Source organism: Hylobates moloch, unplaced genomic scaffold, assembly GCF_009828535.3.
Source record: "Hylobates moloch isolate HMO894 unplaced genomic scaffold, HMol_V3 SCAFFOLD_14, whole genome shotgun sequence".
Classification (NCBI taxonomy): Eukaryota; Metazoa; Chordata; class Mammalia; order Primates; family Hylobatidae; genus Hylobates; species Hylobates moloch.
In genome coordinates this window covers 81539053-81561080 of record NW_026652289.1, presented here as the reverse complement: position 1 = coordinate 81561080, position 22028 = coordinate 81539053, and the positions used below count along the sequence as shown (strand labels likewise).

Genomic DNA, 22028 nt, shown 5'->3' with positions numbered 1-22028 from the left:
TTTTGAGACGGAGTCTCGCTCTGTCACCCAGGCTGGAGTGCAGTGGCACAATCTCGGCTCACTGCAAGCTCCGCCTCCCGGGTTCACGCCATTCTCCTGCCTCAGCCTCTCCGAGTAGCTGGGACTACAGGCGCCCGCCACCGCGCCCGGCTAATTTTTTGTATTTTTTTAGTAGAGACGGGGTTTCACCGTGGTCTCGATCTCCTGACCTCGTGATCCGCCCGCCTTGGCCTCCCAAAGTGCTGGGATTACAAGTGTGAGCCACCGCGCCCGGCCTTGAATACCAGTTCTAACAGTGTATGGTGTAGACTCTTGTTCACAGTATAGAGGGTAGAAGCTCAGTGTATGGGGCTTAGGGGTCAGCAGCTGTGACTGCTTCATATAGCTGTGTGCCCTTGAGACAGTCACACAACATCTCTAGACATCAGCTTCCTCATCTTTAAAACAAAACAAACAATAGTAGCAATTTCATAAGAGTGTTACAATAACTAAATTAGATAATGCACATAAAGCCTCGTGTTTGGTACACATTAAGTAATTAATAAAAGGCCACTTTAAGAAATGTATGTATACACACACACACATACACACACACATTGTTAATCATATAAGAGAAAATAAAGTGTTATAGTATGTTATAGTATGTTATTCATACAAGAGAATATTATACTACTGTTAAACTGTATTTTTGAAGAATTTTAATAATGTCCCCCCAAAATAATTAAAATATTAAGTTACATTTAAAAGTTAAAGCATCTTATTATATACAGCATCTTCTCTTTCTCTCACATACACACGCACACACACACATACACAAACACTATATAATTAAAAGGAAATCCATATATGTACATATATATATAGTGTGTGTGAGCAAACAGTGGTTATTTGGGGATTGTGAGATTACGGCATATTTTTATTTTCTTTATATTTTTCTCTATTTCCAAGTTTTCTGTGATGAGTTTGTAATATTTTTACAATAACTTTATGTTATAAAATATTTTATAAGATGTAATGAATCAGTCCAAGTGACATATTAGGAGAGCGGCAGCAAGAGCAAAATCACACGTATACTTCCACGCCTGTAAAAAAGGACACAAGAGTGAAAAGGTGAATCCTAAAATGACTTCTAGTAAATAGCAGAGACATCAAGGAAACAAAGACTGGGAAGGGACTAAATAAGCCAGAAGTTAAAAAAAAAAAAAAGTGAGGAACAGGATAGCCAGAGACAGTGGGGTAAAACCTTGCAACCTTCAGTTTAATAGGTACTTTCAACAGATCTTCCCCAAGGCACTAGCATTTTTTGTTGTTTTTGTTTTTGTTTTTTTGAGATGGAGTCTTGCTCTGTCGCCCAGGCTGGACTGCAGTGGTGAGATCTTGGCTCACTGCAAGCTCTGCCTCCCGCGTTCAAGCCATTCTCCTGCCTCAGCCTCCCAAGTAGCTGGGACTACAGGCGCCCGCCACCACGCCCGGCTAATTTTTTTTGTATTTTTAGTAGAGACGGAGTTTCACCGCGTTAGCCAGGATGGTCTCGATCTCCTAACCTTGTGATCCGCCCGCCTTGGCCTCCCAAAGTGCTGGGATTACAGGCGTGAGCCACCGCGCCCAGCCCTCAGCATTTTAAAATTGCAGTAAAATGAGCTTTTTTCAAAGAGAAACCCCCCACCAAAAAAAAATTTAGAAAATGAAGAGCACAAGCTATAAGGGAAAACACAAAATTATTAACTGAATAAAGTCCCATCACATTTTTTTTCCAAGAGTGAGGTCACATCAAAGAGCTCAAAACAAATACATTCGGTATAAACCTTTCAAACGTAACAAGTTATCCTGTCAGCAGACAAAGAAAGGAGCCTCGTTTCACACAGATTCTGTTACATTTAGGCACTGGGTATGTGAATTTTTGCTGAGAAATACATTGCTGTCTCTGTCTTTCTGTCTTGTTTCACTCCCCAGTCTCTTGGATGGGAGTTTCAGCCTGTCTAACTACACATTTGGGCATCTTCTGGTCTCTTATTCTCAGCTTCTATCACTGCAGTGGAACCATCCTGAGAAGGGTAACTTTAGGTTAGCGTGATTCTTGTACTGCAGGCAAAAAAGGAGCCAGAAGTGTTGGGTAAAACTATTTACTGGTTTAAAAAAAAAAAAAAGTTGTGCCATTTACTGGAAGGAATCACTCATTTTCTTTCCTGTCTTCCTCCTTCCCTTTCTCTCCCTTATTTCCTTCCTTCCTCCCTCCATCCCTCTCTTTATCTCTTCCTCTATCTCTTTCTTTTCCCCTTATTTTCTTCTCCTCCCTCCCTCCCTTCCTTCCTTCTCCCTATGGAAGTACTCATTTCATAGCTTTGTCAAGCATTTGCTGTGTGCCACCCCTGCATTACCCAGAGTGAATATAAAGATACATAAGACCCAGTCGGGCGCAGTGGCTCACGCCTGTAATCCCAGCACTTTGGGAGGCCGAGGTGGGTGGATCACGAGGTCAGGAGATCAAGACCATCCTGGTTAACACAGCGAAACCCCGTGTCTACTAAAAACACAAAAAATTAGCCGGGCGTGGTGGCGGGCGCCTGTAGTCCCAGCTACTCAGGAGGCTGAGGCAGGAGAATGGCGTGAACCCGGGAGGCGGAGCTTGCAGTGAGCTGAGATCGCGCCACTGCACTCCAGCCTGGGCGACAGAGCAAGACTCCGCCTCAAAAAAAAAAAAAAAAAAAAAAAAGATACGTAAGACCCAACAGACGCTGATATTAGACTTACTGTTTTTTTGTGTTAGCTCCCAGTTGAACTCTGGTATCTATGCAGACGTTGATGTTTATTAGGTGCCTGGCACTTTCACAGAGCTTGTTTTACTTAATTCCAGCATCTACCCAGAAGTGGGTGTTATCACCATTCCTATAATACAGATGGTTGAATTTCAGCCCAGAGGTTTTAAATACCTAATTGAGATATTCAGCTTCTAAGGGGAAGTATCAGGAATTTACTCTGACTTTCCTGACTCCAAGTTTCGTGCTTTTTCCCACTGTGCCAGAACTATTGCCTGTGAAGGATTACGTTCACAGTTTGAAGCTTTCACCTTTTGCATACTGAACTGAACATGGAGTATATGCAATAAGTATGTGCATGAAATAAGGCATGAATTATATTACAGTGGTCCTGAATAACTCATTTCATATACCTATATTTGGCAACATTGTCCAGAATTTTCATATGCACGTGCATTTTTCACACAGGAAACTGGTTAGGCGTAGACCTCAGACAGGTCAGCAGACATACACACTTACATAAGGGCTTGTTTGCATTCTGAAAACATGCCTACTCAGATTGGAGCTGGTTACAAAAGACACATGGGAAGCAAAAATGTTCTGTTTACAAATGATGATCAAAATCACTCTTGAAATCATAATAGAAACATCACATTTGTTTTAAATTTGAGGGTTTAAAAAATTATCAACATGTAGAGAGAATTATCTAACAAACACATCCATGAACCCATCACCCAGAAATTCAAATTGCCCACATTTTGTCATATTTCTTTCAAGATTTTTTTTTAAGACATAAAATTTTTAAGTGGTTTGTAATGTTGAAAATTCTTTTGTCGTCCATGCCTGATCCACCTCCTCCCCTCCTCGTTCTGGTGAACATCATTAAAGGTATGGATTCCAATTCACTACTTATGCATGCACATGACCACATGCTTCACAAGCAATTTATGCTATTTTTATATGTTTACTATAAAATACACATAATGGTATCACACTACTTATATCATTCTGCAGCTTCCTTTTTTTTTTAAAAAAAGCATCTCTATGTTTTCAGCTCTATGTTAAAATATAAAAATCTAATAAATTTCTTTTATTAGCTATGTAGCATTTTGCCATATGAATAAAATAATTTCTTATGCCTTCTATATCTGTTGATGGACATTAAGATTGTTACAAACAATACCACAATAAACATGCTTATACAAGTTTCTAGTCCTCATACACACGTTCAAATTTTTCTAAGGTGTTTACCTAGAAGTGTAACGTCTGGGTGGCATACTAAGTGCATGTTTAATATTAACACAAATTAACAAATTACTCTCTGAAATGATGGTACTAATTTTCCCTCTCATTAGCAATGCATTTGATTGCTTGCTTCTCTCTACCTTTTCCAATGCTGGATATTGTCAGACTTTTAGATCTTTGGTAACCTAATAGATAAGCAACAGTATCTTCTCATTTCAGTTTATATTTCCCTGATTTACTGGTGTAATGTTGCATCTTTTTGTATTTACTGGCTGTCCAGGTTTCTTTTTTGTGAATTACCTGCCCATGTGCTTTGGCCATGTGCAATTTTTTTTTCTATTGGGTTATTTGTGGGGATTCTTTTCTTACTAACTTATAAGAAAAATTCATTCTGAATATGATCCATTTAACTGGTATTTGACTCTTGTAAATATATTTTTACTTAATCATTGTCAAGTTTATAGTTTAATACTTTTTTCTTTAGAAAGGGCATACAAGGTCAGTTCCAACTGTGTAAAGGGCTTTATTCTTTTTTAATCCTATGCAAGACGGCATACATAGTCTCTGCAATTGGATGAACAGCTGTAAATAGCTTTTGCAGATCTAAGTAAAAACTCTTCTCTAAAGGTCTTCAAAGTTATTCTCCAAACCTGGGGAGTAGCCCTCTTTTAGCTTCTTGGGGTTAGAGAGAGGCTAGCACATTCCATACACAGGTGGGCAAAACAAGAGGAAATGGACTTTACTTTTACGAACCAGTGGCTGAGCAGAATCTACTCTTCTCACAACCTCAAAGTAGTTTGAAAGTACTTTCATTAAATAAAATTAATCATTTAGTGATCATGGTTTAGGCATCTCAGATTTGAGTTTAACTTTGACTAAACCGAGTCATTCTACTTCTTCTCCCCTTACTAAAAGCAGGTTTTAATTATGTGACCATGTTTAGAGAGGTCTAGGGAGTTTTTATCCTTATGCCTTCATCCTGATTGGATAATGGTTTGCAATCACTTGTTAGGAGCTGTGGAAACACAAATATTGGGCAAAAAACTTGTGTTTCTATGTAAATATTTACAAACATACTAGACCATAAATTCTGTGAGGTTTGAGGGCCTGTGTTTATCCTATCCATGATGGTTATATCCTCAGCATTTGGTTCAGCGGACAATCTTAGTGGGAATGTGCTCAACATTCTCAGTCCACAACTATTTATTGAATCTGAGTGCTGTGTTAGACAATCTATATTCTATGTGCTTCATGTAGTCAAAGTGACCTAGACAAAATCCCTGCCCTTATGAACCTTACATTCTAGTGGCAAGAAATACTATAATGCCAGGGAGAAGGGAGAGAGAAATGAGAATGAAGAAAAATGATGCAGTGACGCACAGCCCTCCCTATCTCTTTGGGATACGGAGAGGGGGCGTGTGTTGTGGGGAGGAGGTGGGGGCTCCATTGTAGAAAATATGGCCTGAGAAACTGCATGAGGAAGAGTCATTATGATTTGATAGATGGAGATAGAGAAAACCACAGTGTCAGGGCTCCAAAAAAAAATCACTTCCATTTTGAGAGGTAATTTCAGCCTCTTTGTATTTTGATTTGGGGCAGTATATAAGTCTTGGGAAAAGAAGAAGTGACTAAAGCTTTTATTTTAGATGAGAAGGAGTTAATGAATTTGTAAAATATGCTCCCTTTTGTGGGGAGAAGTACAGCAGTTTGCACGTTGGGAGAATAGCTGGCTCCAATACAGCTTGGTAGTGAGCTTCGACTGAACTGGTCATCGCCTAAGTATTTTGTGTATTTCTGATTACCTATCTCTCCAGGAGCCCACGTGAGCAAGACAGGTCTTCACGCTGGTTCAATGCTGTCATCCTGCAGGCAGCTACAAACTGTGGCTCACTGGATGATTTAACAAAAAATGATTGAGAATTGTAAAGTGCAGCCTCGAGTTCATGTGTAGAAACTGCCATCTGCACAAACAAAACATTCAGAGGACTAAGATTTTAAAGATACTAATGCAGACTTCCTTCTTGCTTCATTTATTTAAAAATATCTATTTCACGTTCCTAACAGCATCTAGTAGATGTTTCTTGCTTCTTCCCCCTAACGCCGGACTAAAGAGAAAAAAAATAGGCTGTTTTCTGGTCTGGTCTTGTTTTCCTAGTCAAGTACTTAAATTACGGGTGTTTCGTAAGTATCTTTTGATGGATTTCATTGTTTTGTTTATTTTGCTTTAGACAATACAGACACCTTCATATTTCCTTCTGTAGCAAATCTTTTGCAAAGTCTTCATTTGACGTGGCTGATGGAGCTGGTCTGCAGATCTTGCAGACGTGTTAATTTTTGCACAGACTTTAGCTTCGACACACAAAACTTACGGCCTCTTTGAGGAACCAATTTTTCAAGCTAAGAGAACAAATGAAAGTGTTCGCTCATCTTTCGAAAACTATTTATGCACTTGGTATCCGGAATGTGACATTGGTTTTAGGTTTTTGTCCTAAATTTCTGGGAAGTTACTTCCTCATCTAACGTTTTATTTTCCTGACTTTATTCGTCTTTGATATGCTACAGAAAACCCCTCTCGCCCAGTGACTGTTTTCTCTCTCTCTTAAGATAATTTAGGAACGGAAGCCTTGACTTTTGACGGTCCTTTTAGTTTTATTCTCCTCCCGTGACTCCCCTCTGTACACTCACAGCCGAGGCCGCCGTGGCGGGCGAGGAGAGGAGGGTGCCATGTTGGCGACAGGCTCCTGCTGGCGGCCGGCGAGCCCGCCAGGTTAACGGGGGCGCCGGGGTCAGCGCCCTCGAAGTTGGGGGCCTCGGGCGGGGCCGCGCGGGAGCCACGACGGCCGCTCTACCAGAGCATCCCGCAGTCCCGTTCCCTCCAGAGGGGAAGAATGGCCGAATCTGGCACGATCCCACGGAGATCTTGCGCTTCCCAGTGCAGTCTCGGCGACTGAGCGCGGGACCGACGCAGGCGATGCCGGGCGGCCGACAGGGGAAGCCCAGACCTGGGGCAGAGAAGGAATGAGGGGCCAGGAGCCGGGGGGATTTCCTCCCGCTCTTCCCTCTCCAACGGGAGCGGAAAATGTGATTTGCTGTGCATTCCAGGCGCGGTTCCCTGGGGTGACCTCTCCCAGCCGGCCCGGGCGGGGGGAGCAGACAAAGCGGCGAGGCGGGCGGAGAGGGGACCCCGCGGGGAAGCAGGAGGGGTGCGGGAGGCGGGGGCAGTACCGGGAAGGGGGGCGGATAGCGGGTCTGGCGGCGGCGGCGGCGCCTGGCCAATGGAGAGGCGCGGCCCCGGGCGCCGCGCTCTGCCGCCGGCATTTAAACGGGAGACGGCGCGATGCCTGGCACTCGGTGCGCCTTCCGCGAACCGGGCGACCCAGTGCACGGCCGCCGCGTCACTCTCGGTCCCGCTGACCCCGCGCCGAGCCCCGGCGGCTCTGGCCGCGGCCGCACTCAGCGCCACGCGTCGAAAGCGCAGGCCCCGAGGACCCGCCGCACTGACAGGTGAGCGCGGACGCACCCGGCAGGGGTGTGAGGGGGGTGGCGGCAGAGGGCCGCAAACCAACCGCAGGACCCGCTCAGTTCCACGCGCGGCAGCCCTCCGTGCGCGCAGGCCCGGGTGCGCTGTTCGCGGGGGTGAATCGTGAAGAACCATCGCGGGGTCCTTCCTGCTGAGGCTGCGGACACCGTGACCTCGCTGCTCTGGGTCTGCAGGGAAACGTAGGAAAAAAGGTTGTCAGGAGCGGGCAGGATGACCCCCACATCCCGTTTTCATCTCCCGGAGGCCCCCGAACACGCCTGGTGCTGGTGGCAGCAGCGCCTGGCAGACGCGCCCGCTTAGCGAGGGCGCGAAGTCCAGGCCGCCAGAGCGCAGGAGCATCCGGACCTACGTGTGGGCCACTGGCTGCGCGGCGAGTTGCCTTGAGAGGGTCCCATGTACTTGAGGCGCCGCGCTGGGTCTGGGGGCGTCTTGGGGCGCCTATTGGAGTCCGCTGGTTGGAGCATCCGGATAATCCATGATGTGTGCATTTGCCCACCCCCGAGGTGAGATGGAGACTGGCAAGGGCAGAGCCGTTGTGTTCAGCCACAGCGGAAAACCGAACGGTGGGTAACCCTACAGCTGGGGTGCGGAGCGCGGCCCTGGCCGCGGGGTCCAGCGAACCCGCAGTGCTCACAAGGCACACACCACACGCGCTGGCGGACCGGCCACGCACTCGCGGGCGCTCGCTTCTCTACTCCAGCCTCTTCCCGGCCCCGCGCACGCCGGGCCTGAATGGTAGACGTTCTGGCGCCGGGCAGCGGCCACCGGCTGGTTCCCACTTCCGCGCGCACCCCTTAAACTGTGTTCTAGAGGCCCCGGCCTCGCCTCGCTGCGCCTCACTAGCTCCTGAGGACTAGGGACTGGCGGCTGAGGCGGGTTGGCGGCTGCAACGAGCTGGGCGTCTTTCGTTCTTTCTCGCTGTCCGGCTGGCTCCGCTGGCCCCTCCACAGCTTGCGGAGCAAGGCCATCGTAGAGGAGTGGGAGGTACATTGGGGCTGTCACCTCCTTGCTGGCCGGAGTTATTTGTAGACTACAGGCTCCGGAAGAATCGACGCGCCACCGCTCTCGCTTGGCATTGCATTCAGATCGCAGCTCCTCCTTGGGGGCGCCCCAGCTTGGCATTTATTTGCCTGCGCCAGGCTCTGGCGACGGTCCCCGGGCCAGGCGGGGAGGGACGGACGGCAGGTGACCAGCCTCTGCTGTGAAGAAATTCCCGCGCGCCCGGAGCGGTCCCTAAAGCGCTCCCGGGTCGAGCCCGTCTACTACCTTCCCCTCCTCGACCGACTCGGAATCTCGGCTCTTATAGACAGAAACACAGCCTCAGAGTTAGGGGTTAAAATCTCCTCTTCAACGGTCCGAGGGCAGAGGGGTGACCACCGATAGGTAATTGGATCTCCTGCTGGAAAGAGCAAATCTGAGCGGTGTGCGCGTCTGTTTATGTTCCCCTTCGAGATGGTGCCAGGACACGAACTGATTAAAACAATCTACTGTGTTAAGTGGGTCACTAGGGTTTTAAGCTGTCCCAGGGACCCCAGAGTAGTGGCTTCCTTCTGGCTGTACACACAAGTTAAATAAATAGCGTAGAAGAGGTTAAGATAACCCCATTCTAGGGTGAGGAGTCCTCTTTCATCCCTAGGGCTTCCCCCTCCCCTTTTCTCTTTTTTTGGAAGGAGGGGGAGCATGAGAGTCTTGAGGGGGGATGTACTTTTCAAAGCAAGGAGGGAAAGATCTTAAGAAAACTGTATATTCTCACTGCCCCCCAAGCCAAGTCTACAACAGTAGGTGATTTGATTACTATCTCTGGATAAATGGCACTGTCAAATTGTTAATATTAACTATTTAAGGGATTTTTAGCAGGGTAGTGGCAGTATGTGTGTGTGTGTGTGTGTGTGTGTGTCTGTGTGTGTGTGTTTAACCTCCAGGTCATTGTAGGAATTAGAGTCTTTTGTAAACTTTGTAATTTCACAGGTTTCCTATTTTCTTAAAAGTTCATTTTTAGTGAAACGTTTTGGTAACCCATGCTCTGTAGGAAATCCAGGTTGGCTAATGCGGTCTTTATGTGAGTAGTTACACAGGGAAGAATAAAAACCTATTATGTCCCACATCTCTGAATGAGGGCTGCTTACCCTGTCTTTGAAACTAAGCCGAAGATGCCTTCAGTCTTAATGGTCAAGTATTAAAAGTGATAAAATGCAAAGAAATTTCATGCCACAGACACCTCCCCCAAGAACTGCTTGTTGACAGCAAGGCTGTGGAGCATGTTCCACAACAGAGAGTAAAGGACAGCCAGGAAATAGAAACCTCTTATGTAAAGGAAAGGCAGGTGGGGGACAGTGGTTAGAGGAGGTGACAGCAGCCTCTAACTAAAAGGCAACCATCAGGCAAGTGCTACCAGCCGGTGTCTTAGATCTGCAAGGAATTTTCTTTAGTTTTAACATATGCTCTTAGAAATTCAAAGTACAACAGGAATTCCTGAGACAAGAGAAATCCTTTTATTCACATGTGAACATGAAGATACAAAATAGATAATTATTTTATTTATAGCACTCTTCAAATTGTATTGCATTAGAAAACATATCCGTTGACCCACTGTTAAGGACAGCACTGGGTGTCAATAGGACAGTGGTTAAGGACCTGTGTTTGGGGCTAGATAGAATTGGGTTTAAACCGCTGGCTCGGCCGGGCGCAGTGGCTCACGCCGGTAATCCCAGCACTTTGGGAGGCCAAGGAGGACCGATCACCTGGGGTCGGGAGTTCGAGACCAGCCTGACCAACATGGAAAAATCCCGTCTCTACTAAAAATACAAAATTAGCCAGGCATGGTGGTACATGCCTGTAATCCCAGCTACTTGGGAGGTTGAGGCAGGAGAATTGCTTGAATCCGGGAGGCAGAGGTTGTGGTGAGCCCAGATAGCACCATTGCGTTCCAGCCTGGGCAACACGAGTGAAAACTCCGTCAAAAAACAAAACAAAACAAAACAAAACAAAACAAAAAAACAACAAAAAAAAACGAAAACAAAACAAACAAACAAAAAACGCTGGCTCTCCCACTTATGAGCTGTGTGACCTTGGACAAATTTCTAACTTTTCTGAGTGTAGATTCCCTGATTGGTAAAAGGAAGATGATATCATCTACCTCATACTTTGTTATGAAAAATAAATGATAAAATTGGGTCAGAATTCAGCATAATGCCTGGCACAGTAAGGGCTTCAAAATAAAAGGTAACTCTTATTATTAGTAATGGTGTTAGGAAAAGTAGTAATGTTATACAGAACCAGGATATATCACAGGGTAGTTCTGAAATTAAATCTGGAATCCTGGCCGGGTGAGGTGGCTCACGCTTGTAATCCTAGCACTTTCGGGAGACTGAGGCAGGCGGATCACGAGGTCAGGAGTTTGAGACCAGCCTGGCCAACACAGTGAAACCCTGTCTCTACTAAAAATACAAAAATTAGCTGGGTGTAGTGGCAGGCGCCTGTAATCTCAGCTACTTGGGAGGCTGAGGCAGGAGAATCACTTGAACCCAGGAGGCGGAGGTTGCAGTGAGCTGATATCGCGCCAGTGCACCCCAGCCTGGGTGACATCTCTTAAAAAAAAATCCTGAGTCCCACATTACGCGGTGACTAACACATCTTTCACTACAGAACAGAACCTGTAACTTGGCCGTCTCTCAGCAGTGCTGCTCAGTGAACGTTTAATAATTTATTACTTTCTAACTCGTTTCTTGTTGACCTCAAGAATTGTATATAGTCATTAACTTTCCTAAGAAAATCTTTGACAAACATAGAGCTCCTGAGATATTTCACAACCAGGTGGTCTCTTCCCTGTCCTATGCAATGTTGGGCCCCAGCCTGATTTAGCCAACCTGGTCTTCAGACTAGAGAGGCTGTTTAGGGTTCTTACAACACAAAGGGGATGAGACTTTATCCTCTACCTGTGTGCCAACAAAGAATTCTTCTTATCTCCTTGGTGCGACTTGTCTGAAAAAGAAAATCAACACAATCGTCTTTTTAAAAATTAAAGATCAAATTAAAAATAAGCTATACTTTTCCCAAAGATTTAGACCTGAGAAAACGGAATAAATCCTTATAAAACCTGGCCTGCACTTAGAGCATTTGTAGTCACTTCCACTATTTCTTTTTTTTTTTTTTTTTTGGGGACGGCTCCCCCCTCCCCCCCGGCAGGGGGCAGGGGGCCGGGCCCGCCCCACTGCAAGCTCCGCCTCCCGGGTTCACGCCATTCTCCTGCCTCAGCCTCTCCGAGTAGCTGGGACTACAGGCGCCCACCACCACGCCCGGCTAATTTTCTTGTATTTTTAGTAGAGACGGGGTTTCACCGTGGTCTCGATCTCCTGACCTCGTGATCCGCCCGCCTCAGCCTCCCAAAGTGCTGGGATTACAAGCGTGAGCCACCGCGCCTGGCCACTTCCACTATTTCTTATGCTGGGAGAATAATTTGATGTCATGCCTATTGAATGTCTTTCTAAAGCTTGATTCATCAGGAGGAACTGACCAGAAGTCCATGCACAGACATTTGGCCTTCATGTAATTCCTACTCAAAACTCCCTTTCACTGATTATGAGCAGGTTGCTTAGCTGAAATGAGAAATACAGCAAGAATGATGGAAAGAGCTGGCTTAAACTTTCCCAAAGACATCATGAACACTGGAAACAGGTCATACGTATACCATTTTTATTTCTCAGTCCTCAGAATTAGAATATTGTGTTCCTAGAGGATTTGTGAAAATTGGAATACATTGCCATGACCTGCACAGGATAGAGGTGGTTAATATGGCTTATCTTGCTTGTAGATGTTTACTCTTGATCCCTAAGGGAAACTGGAAGGAAAGCATGCTGTAGAGAGGACCTGCTTTGAGAGTACGTGTCCTCTGGGACAAGTAGAATGGAAGAGAGGTTAGAGGCAAAGAGAAAAAATGATGGAGATGGGGTGAGACTTGCCGGTGGACAGTTGCAAAGAAAACTCATGATGAGAATAACATCACATTTCTTGAAGAAGCTGAACTGCACTGATGGGAGGTTGAGGCAGAGTTTGAAAAGAAGATATACTGTCTGCAAAAGAGAATCAAAGGAGATGTTAGGTATCTTGATGCACCCTGAGTCTATGAGATGCAGCTTAATTTAATTTAATTTAATGATATGAATAGGCCATTTCATAAGTGGTGGAATTTACCATAAAGTGTTTGCAGCTAATGACGGCACATGGATGATGTCATAGGAACCTAAGTCTGGATGAGCTATGCACTGAATTTTTACCGTGGGACACCCTTCTACATGTTGCTGCGGAAAAGAATTGTCCTCAAGAAATGTACATCTTCTGCATTTCCTCTACATCTCTGATATTTACAAAGTGCACATTATTTGGTGACACTACAACTGGGATTTCAAGTGCACATCATTCGTATTTCCTTCACTGAAGAATCAAGAGCAGTCTGGGGGTGGGGAGAGGTTGGGCGATTGACAAGGATGTGGCGGAGCCCTGGTTCCACTATGAATTATAATTCTTACCCTGCTTACTGTCACTCATGTAGAGCAGCTAGTGTGCCTCAGAGCACTGCTGTTCTCTGAGAAGCTGAGGTCTCGACTGACATTCTTGAAGTTGGTGTTTACTTCTCTCTGAATAAACAAAGGTTGACAACTCAGACATCTTACAATAAGTACTAAAGATTTTTGAAGAATAGAGTTTTAAAAAATGAAAAAACATTTCACTTTCCATTGCTAATAAATCTTATTTTGAGGAAAATTGTACTTTTCTTTAAAGAAAAAGAAAAAAAAGCCTGTCTGTCACTCTAGACCCTTTGGCTTAGAAGGTAGGCACACTCCCGTAGAAAGAGAAAGTCTGTTGCAATTAAAACTGAAAACCATAGTTGACTAATTTTGAATTTATAGCTCTGCTATTGGCTTCCGCCATAGTATTAACTTCAATGGCTTCAATTAGAAAATGAAACCCATAGCATTCCATATGAGAACAGGTAAAAAGTCAGGGGCATTTGGAGTTTTCCGAGAAAAAGAAAGACAAGTCTTAGGAAGCTCTCTAGGATGGAAGGAATTTGCCACACTGAGAGTCAGACATCCAAAGGATAGCAATTGGCTCTTCTGCTCATGGGCACTGGTGAAGGCATTTTAAAATGCGAAGAATGGTAACTCTGTAAATCAATGAGGTTTATAATAATCATGCATTTACCAAATTTTTATAAGCACCTGCCTTGTGCCGGGCACTGAGGGTAAGGTGATGAATAAGCCCTCATCAACTCTCAGACTAGATATTTACTCAATAACAGATGTGAAAATGCCAAGAAGGAAAAGTTGAGTATAAAGAAAGCCTTAAGTTGGTTCAGAGAAATAAAATTATATTTTTCGGATAGATGTTTATGGAAGGGGCCTTATGAGGTAAACCTGTCCTGTGCAGTCAACATACATTCCCAGTTAGTCTCAGATTGGCCTCTGTGCTGACAAACTCAGAGGGTCCTGGTCTAGGAGGGGTGAATTTGTCTGGAGGCCATTTTCAGGAGGTATGGAGGAAGATTGGGGCACAGGCCTGGGGCCATCTCCTGTACTCCTCCTCTGAAATGGGGAGCAACTGAATTGTGTTATATTTTATTTTAGATCTTTGTACCAATTGAATAAATACCAGAAATTCGTGAAACCTTCTCAAATTCACAATATACTTTGAGACCAGGAGAAGGCTCCTTGAGGAATTGCCACACTGTCTTATCCTAGTCTCTGGAAAAATTCAGTCCTGTATTATAACTGGACTTTTCTCATAAGTGCTTTTTTTCTTTTTCTTTTTATTATACTTTAAGTTCTGGGATACATGTGCAGAACGTGCAGGTTTGTTACAGAGGTATACACGTGCCATGGTGGTTTGCTGCACCTATCAACCCATCATCTACATTAGGTATTTCTCCTAATGCTACCCCTTGCTTAGCCCCTCACCCCTGATAGGCCCTAGTGTTTGATGTTCCCCTCCCTGTGTCCATGTGTTCTCATTGTTCAACTCCCACTTATGAGTGAGAGCATGCGGTGTTTGGTTTTCTGTTCCTGTGTTAGTTTGTTGAGAATGATGGTTTTTGGCTTCATCCATGTCCCTGCAAAGGACATGAACTCATCCTTTTTATGGCTACATAGTATTCCATGGTGTATATGTGCCACATTGTCTTAATTCAGTCTATCATTGATGAGCACTTGGGTTGGCTCCAAGTCTTTGCTATTGTGAATAGTACTGCAATAAACGTGTGCATGTGTCTTTATATTAGAATGATTTATAATCCTTTAGGTCTATACCCAGTAATAGGAGTGCTGGGTCAAATGGTATTTCTGGTTCTAGATCCTTGAGGAATTGCCACACTGTCTTCCACAATGGTTGAACTAATTTATGCTCCCACCAACAGCGTAAAAGTGTTCCTATTTCTCTGCATCCTCTCCAATATCTGTTGTTTCCTGACTTTTTAATGATCGCCATTCTAACTGGCGTGAAATGGTATCTCATTGTGGTTTTGATTTGCATTTCTCTAATGACTACTGATGATAAGCTTTTTTTCATATGTTTGCTGGCCCCATAAATGTCTTCTTTTGAGAAGTGTCTGTTCATATCCTTTGCCCACTTTTTGATGGGGTCGTTTGCTTTTTTCTTGTAAATTTGTTTGAGTTCCTGGTAGATTCTGGATATTAGCCCTTTGTCAGATGGATAGATTGCAAAAATTTTCTCCCATTCTGTGGGTTGCCTGTTCACTCTGATGGTAATTTCTTTTGCCATGCAGAAGCTCTTTAGTTTAATTAGATCCAATTTGTCAATTTTGGCTTTTGTTGCCATTGCTTTTGGTGTTTTAGTCATGAAGTCTTTGCCCATGCCTATGTCCTGAATGGTATTGCCCTGGTTTTCTTCTAGGATTTTTATGGTCTTAGGTCTTACATTTAAGTCTTTAATCCATCTTGAATTAATTTTGTATAAGTGTAAGGAAGGGGTCCAGTTTCAGTTTTCTGCATATGGCTAGCCAGTTTTCCCAACCCTATTTATTAAATAGGGAATCCTTTTCCCATTGCTTGTTTTTGTCAGGTTTGTCAAAGATCAGATGGTTGTAGATGTGTGGTGTTATTTCTGAGGCCTCTGTTCTGTTCCATTGGTCTATATATCTGCTTTGGTACCAGTACCATGCTGTTTTGGTTACTGTAGCCTTGTGGTACAGTTTGAAGTCAGGTGGCGTGATGCCTCCAGCTTTGTTCTTTTTGCTTAGGATTTTCTTAGCTATACGGGCTCTTTTTTGGTTCTATATGAAATTTAAAGTAGTTTTTTCATAGACGTCTATAGAACTCTCCACCCCAAATCAACAGAATATATATTCTTCTCAGCACCACATCGCACTTATTCTAAAATTGACCACATAATTAGAAGTAAAATACTCCTCAGCAAATGCAAAAGAACAGAAATCCTAACAGTCTCTCAGACCACAATGCAATCAAATTAGAACTCAGGATTAAGAAACTTACTGAAAACCGCACAACTACATGGAAACTGAACAACTTGCTCCTGAATGGCTACTGGGTAAATAACAAAATTAAGGCAGAAATAAATAAGTTCTTTGAAACAAATGGAACAAAGACACAATATACCAGAATTTCTGGGACACAGCTAAAGCAGTGTTTAGAGGGAAATTTATAGCACTAAATGCCCACAGGAGAAAGCGGGAAAGATCTAAAATTGACACCCTAACATCACAATTAAAAGAACTAGAGGAACAAGAGCAAACAAATTCAAAAGCTCACAGAAGACAAGAAATAACTAAGATCAGAGCAGAACTGAAGGAGATAGAGACACAAAAAACCCTTCAAAAAATCAGTGAATCCAGGAGCTGTTTTTTTTTTGAAAAGATTAACAAAATAGATAGACTGCTAGCTAAACTAATAAAGAAGAAAAGAGAGAAGAAGCAAATAGACACAATAAAAAATGATCAAGGGGATAGCACCACTGATCCCACAGAAATACAATCAGAGAATACTATAAACACCTCTAAGCAAATAAACTGAAAATTGAGAAGAAATGGATACATTCCTGGACACATACACCCTCCCAAGACTAAACCAGGAAGAAGTCAAATCCCTGAATAGACCAATACCAAGTTCTGAAACTGAGGCGGTAATTAGTAGCCTACCAACCAAAAAAAGCTGAGGACCAGATGGATTCACAGCCGAATTCTACCAGAGGTACAAAGAGGAGCTGGTACCATTCCTTCTGAAACTATTCCAGACAACAAAAAAAGAGGGTCTCCTCCCTAAGTCATTTTACGAGGCCAGCATCATCCTGATACCAAAACCTGGCAGAGATACAACAACAAAAAAAGGAAATTCAGGCTAATATCCCTGACGAACATTGATGTGAAAATCCTCGATAAAATACTGGCAAATCGAATCCAGCAGCACATCAAAAAGCTTATCCACCACAATCAAGTTGGCTTCATCCCAGGGATGCAAGGCTGCTTCAACATATGCAAATCAATAAACATAATCAGTCACATAAACAGAACCAATGACAAAAACCACATGATTATCTCAATAGATGCAGAAAAGGCCTTTGATAAAATTCAACACCTCTTCATGTTAAAAACTCTCAATAAACTAGGTATTGGTGAAACATATCTCAAAACAATAAGAGTTATTTATGACAAACCCAAAGCCAATATCATACTGAATGGGCAAAAGCTGGAAGCATTCTCTTTGAAAACAAGCACAAGACAAGGATGCCCTTTCTCACCATTCCTATTCAACATACTATTGGAAGTTCTGGCCAGGGCAATCAGGCAAGACAAAGAAATAAAGGTATTCAAATAGGAAGAGAGGAAGTCAAATTGTCTCTGTTTGCAGATAACATGATTGTGTATTTAGAAAACCCCATCATCTCAGCCCAAAATCTCCTTAAGCTGATAAGCAACTTCAGCAAAGTCTCAGGATACAAAATCAATGTGCAAAAATCACAAGCATTCCTATACACCAATAATAGACAAACAGAGCCAAATCATGAGTGAACTCCCATTCACAAGTGCTACAAAGAGAATAAAATACCTAGGAATCCAACTTACAAGGGATGTGAAGGACCTCTTCAAGGAGAACTACAAACTACTGCTCAAGGTAATAAGAGAGGACACGAACAAATGGAAAAACATTCCATGCTCATGGATAGGAAGAATCAATATTATGAAAATGGCCATACTGCCCAAAGTAATTTATAGATTCAGCGTTATCCCCATCAAGCTACCATTGGCTTCCTTCACAGAATTAGAAAAAACTACTTTAAATTTCATATGGAACCAAAAAAAGAGCCTGTATAGCCAAGACAATCCTAAGCAAAAAGAACAAAGCTGGAGGCATCATGCTACCTGACTTCAAACTATACTACAAGGCTACAGTAACACAAACAGCATGGTATGGTATAAGTGCTTTTTTTAAAAGGACAAAGTAAATTAATTTTTTGGTTGTTGGGGTAAAACAAAAGCTCTGTATAAAGAGCAGGGATGTTGTAATGTAAACTGACCAAAGCTGGGAAACCTACAGTCGGAGTAGAAGCTGAATGTCACATTATCAGCTCCAAACTTGAACTGGTCTAAAAGTACTATGTTACTGTTGGAAAGATGGTGCCATTTAAAGATATCTTAAATTCAATATTTAATTATTTTAATTTGACATTATTCTAGGGTTGAATAGTGTTTACTTACCATGTGCTGTTCATTAGAAAATCTAGATCTTACACTGCCTTTGTGCAAGGTAATTGCTCTAATAATACCAACCTGTCCAGTTTTGGTGGGAGAAATAATAAGGTTACTGTTAAGTTGCACTTAGTGGTTATTATATATAATACTGGTATTCCAAAGAGAGAAGGAAAATGGGTTCTACACAGCTATGTTCTTAGGTTCAGAAAACCATAGGAGTGGGACAGGAGAGAACCTTCAGGATTCAGGTCCGATTGTTGTGATGGCCGCAGGAGGGAGGCTGTGAATTTGAAACTGCACCCATTGAAAAGAAAATCCCTCCACACTTTAATAATTCTCTCCGTGCCCCATGGCAGCAAGTGCTTATAGGGCTTGCTACTCAAAGCTTAATAAAAAGGCAGACCTGCTGAGTCATAATCTACATCTTCACAATATCCCCAGATATTGTCTGCACTTTTTTTTTCTTTTTTCTTTTTTCTTTCTTTCTTTCTTTTTTTTTTTTTTTTGAGACAGAGCCTCACTCAGTTACCCAGGCTGGAGTGCAGTGGTGCAATCTCGGCTCACTGCAAGCTCCGCCTCCTCGGTTCACGCCATTCTCCTGCCTCAGCCTCCCAAGTAGCTGGGACTACAGGCGCCCGCCACTACGCCCAGCTAATTTTTTGTATTTTTAGTAGAGACGGGGTTTCACCGTGTTCGCCAGGATGGTCTCGATCTCCTGACCTCGTGATCCACCTGCCTCGACCTCCCAAAGTGCTGGGATTACAGGCGTGAGCCACCACACCCGGCCAATTATCTGCACTTTCAAGTCTAAGAAGCACTGTCCCAGGAGGAAAATCTTTTTAGTCTGAGGCTTCTCTCTTGCACTCTCCTTTTTAAAAATATGCTGCTCCTTCTCCACCTCCTCGTCTTCTTCCGCCTTTTCTGTCTACCTTTACTACCTCCCCTGAACACTCAACTTGTAGAAGAGTTCCCCTTTCTCTGAATTGCATTCTTCACTTCATTCATTCTTTTCTCTCTCTGTCTATGGTTTCCTATTTTTTGTTGTTTTTCCCTCACCTCCTTGTTATTTTTTGCCATTGTTCACATGTCACTGCCCTTTCAGACCCATGTCTAGCTTCAGACCTATCCACAGTAATCCACTGCCACTAATTTATTCAACATGCCCACGCCATTTATTAATGTAAATATTTGCACGTACTTGTTCTATCATGCCCATTTTTCTACCTTTTAAATTGTATATACACAGACACATGTGAGTGACATATTTCACTATTTAAAAGGTAGAAAAATGTATATCGTGGTACAAAGAATGATACATTGAGTATCTGTGCCTAGTTTCAAGATGAGAATAAGGTGAGAGGTGAAGCCTCATGAGTCACATCACCTACACGCTACTGTCTTTCGTTCTATCTGCAGTACTGCCACACGTTTGGTTAGTTCTCCAATTGCTCTCACATTGACATCGAGTTTGGATCTGAACAACCTACCTGGGAGACGAAGTATTGGTATCTTCGCTTTAATGGAGTCATTTATTGAGAGACAAAGTGACATCCTTAAGATCAGATAGCAAATTACTGCACCAGGATCTCGACCTTTCCTGTTTTGTTGTTTTCAACCTTTCCTATTTTGTTGTTTTTGCTCTGTCAAATGCCTTCTAGTCTCCATGAATCTCTCCTTCCACATATGATAAAAATGCAAAGTCTCATAAGCATTCACAGCTCAGGAAGCCTCAGGCTAGTTGGGGAGAAAAGACTGGGACATTTCCGGAGGAATGAAGTCCTCTGGGCAGAGAGGTTAATTCATCTTGCTGTAAAACAAAATAGAAAATAAGTTCCCCTCAAAAGGTGCAAAGGTCATATGGCATTAACATAGTAGGAGCTTACTAAATATTACCAAATACAAGAATGGATATAGTTAAGTGAACGTAATACAAAGTCAAATGTGGTTGGTGCCAGAGGCCAGGAAGATGTTCTTGTGAGAATAGGTGCAGAGAAGAGCTAGGCCCCGGCTGAGTTTAAGCCTTGACTTAGTCACTGTGGGACTCTGGGGGAGTTACTCCATGGATTGACGGCTGGGTCGTGGAGATAATAGTACCTAATTCATACAGGTACTGTGAGAAGTAAATGGAATATTTTACGAAAGTGTTTTAACAAGTGCGTTTAAATGCTAGGTGCTATTATTATTAATTTTTAAATTAACTTTGCCATGTTTTGTGTCTTCCCCTCTCTGTGCTTCCTTCCTTTAGTATGAGCCGCACAGCCTACACGGTGGGAGCCCTGCTTCTCCTCTTGGGGACCCTGCTGCCGGCTGCTGAAGGGAAAAAGAAAGGGTCCCAAGGTGCCATCCCCCCGCCAGACAAGGCCCAGCACAATGACTCAGAGCAGACTCAGTCGCCCCAGCAGCCTGGCTCCAGGAACCGGGGGCGGGGCCAAGGGCGGGGCACTGCCATGCCCGGCGAGGAGGTGCTGGAGTCCAGCCAAGAGGCCCTGCATGTGACGGAGCGCAAATACCTGAAGCGAGACTGGTGCAAAACCCAGCCGCTTAAGCAGACCATCCACGAGGAAGGCTGCAACAGTCGCACCATCATCAACCGCTTCTGTTACGGCCAGTGCAACTCCTTCTACATCCCCAGGCACATCCGGAAGGAGGAAGGTTCCTTTCAGTCCTGCTCCTTCTGCAAGCCCAAGAAATTCACTACCATGATGGTCACACTCAACTGCCCTGAACTACAGCCACCTACCAAGAAGAAGAGAGTCACACGTGTGAAGCAGTGTCGTTGCATATCCATCGATTTGGATTAAGCCAAATCCAGGTGCACCCAGCCTGTCCTAGGAATGCAGCCCCAGGAAGTCCCAGACCTAAAACAACCAGATCCTTTCTTGGCTTAAACCTAGAGGCCAGAAGAACCCCCAGCTGCCTCCTGGCCGGAGCTGCTTGTGCGTAGTTCGTGTGCATGAGTGTGGATGGGTGCCTGTGGGTGTTTTTAGTCACCAGAGGAAACACAGTCTCTGCTAGAGAGCACTTCCTATTTTGTAAACATATCTGCTTTAATGGGGATGTACCTGAAACCCATATCACCCCGGCTCACATCTAAAGGGGCGGGGCCATGGTCTGGTTCTGCCTTTGTGTTTTTGTGCCCTCCTGGGGACCAGAATCTCCCTTCGGAATGAATGTTCATGGAAGAGGCTCCTCTGAGGGCAAGAGACCTGTTTTAGTGCTGCATTCGACATGGAAAAGTCCTTTTAACCTGTGCTTGCATTCTGCTTTCCTCCTCCTTCCCACAGTCCATCCCGTAAGTTGTCAGTGACTATGTCAGTCTAGTCTCTTGCTTGCCAAGGTTTCTAAATTAATTCACTTAACCATGATGCAAATGTTTTTCATTTTGTGAAGACCCTCCAGACTCTGGGAGAGGCTGGTGTGGGCAAGGACAAGCAGGATAGTGGAGTGAGAAAGGGAGGGTGGAAGGTGAGGCCAAATCAGGCCCAGCAAAAGTCAGTAGGGACATTGCAGAAGCTTGAAAGGCCAATACCAGAACACAGTGAGGCTGATGCTTCTGAGAAAGTCTTTTCCTAGTATTTAACAGAACCCAAGTGAACAGAGGAGAAATGAGATTGCCAGAAGGTGATTAACTTTGGCTGTCACTGCGATCTGTTCAAACCTAACACCAAACTGAAAACATAAATATTGACCACTCCTATGTTCAGACCCAAGCAAGTTAGCTAAACCAAACCAACCCCTCTGCTTTGTCCCTCAGGTGGAAAAGAGGGGT

The 22028-nt window shown here is 43.9% G+C and overlaps 1 protein-coding gene and 1 long non-coding RNA gene across 2 annotated transcripts; one reads left to right on the top strand and one right to left on the bottom strand.

Moving 5' to 3' along the window:
• The first annotated feature begins 7372 nt into the window (after positions 1-7372).
• Positions 7373-21175, top strand: GREM1 (gremlin 1, DAN family BMP antagonist). The gene is made up of 2 exons (XM_032175092.2): positions 7373-7505; positions 20505-21175. The coding sequence occupies exon 2, from the start codon at positions 20506-20508 to the stop codon at positions 21058-21060; it is 555 nt and encodes a 184-aa protein (XP_032030983.2). The 5' UTR covers positions 7373-7505; position 20505; the 3' UTR covers positions 21061-21175.
• Positions 12500-19873, bottom strand: LOC131381263 (uncharacterized). The gene is made up of 3 exons (XR_009209889.1): positions 19747-19873; positions 13068-13175; positions 12500-12611 (listed from the first exon to the last, which is right to left on the bottom strand). It is a non-coding gene; the product is annotated as an uncharacterized LOC131381263 (long non-coding RNA).
• Positions 21176-22028: the final 853 nt, after the last annotated feature.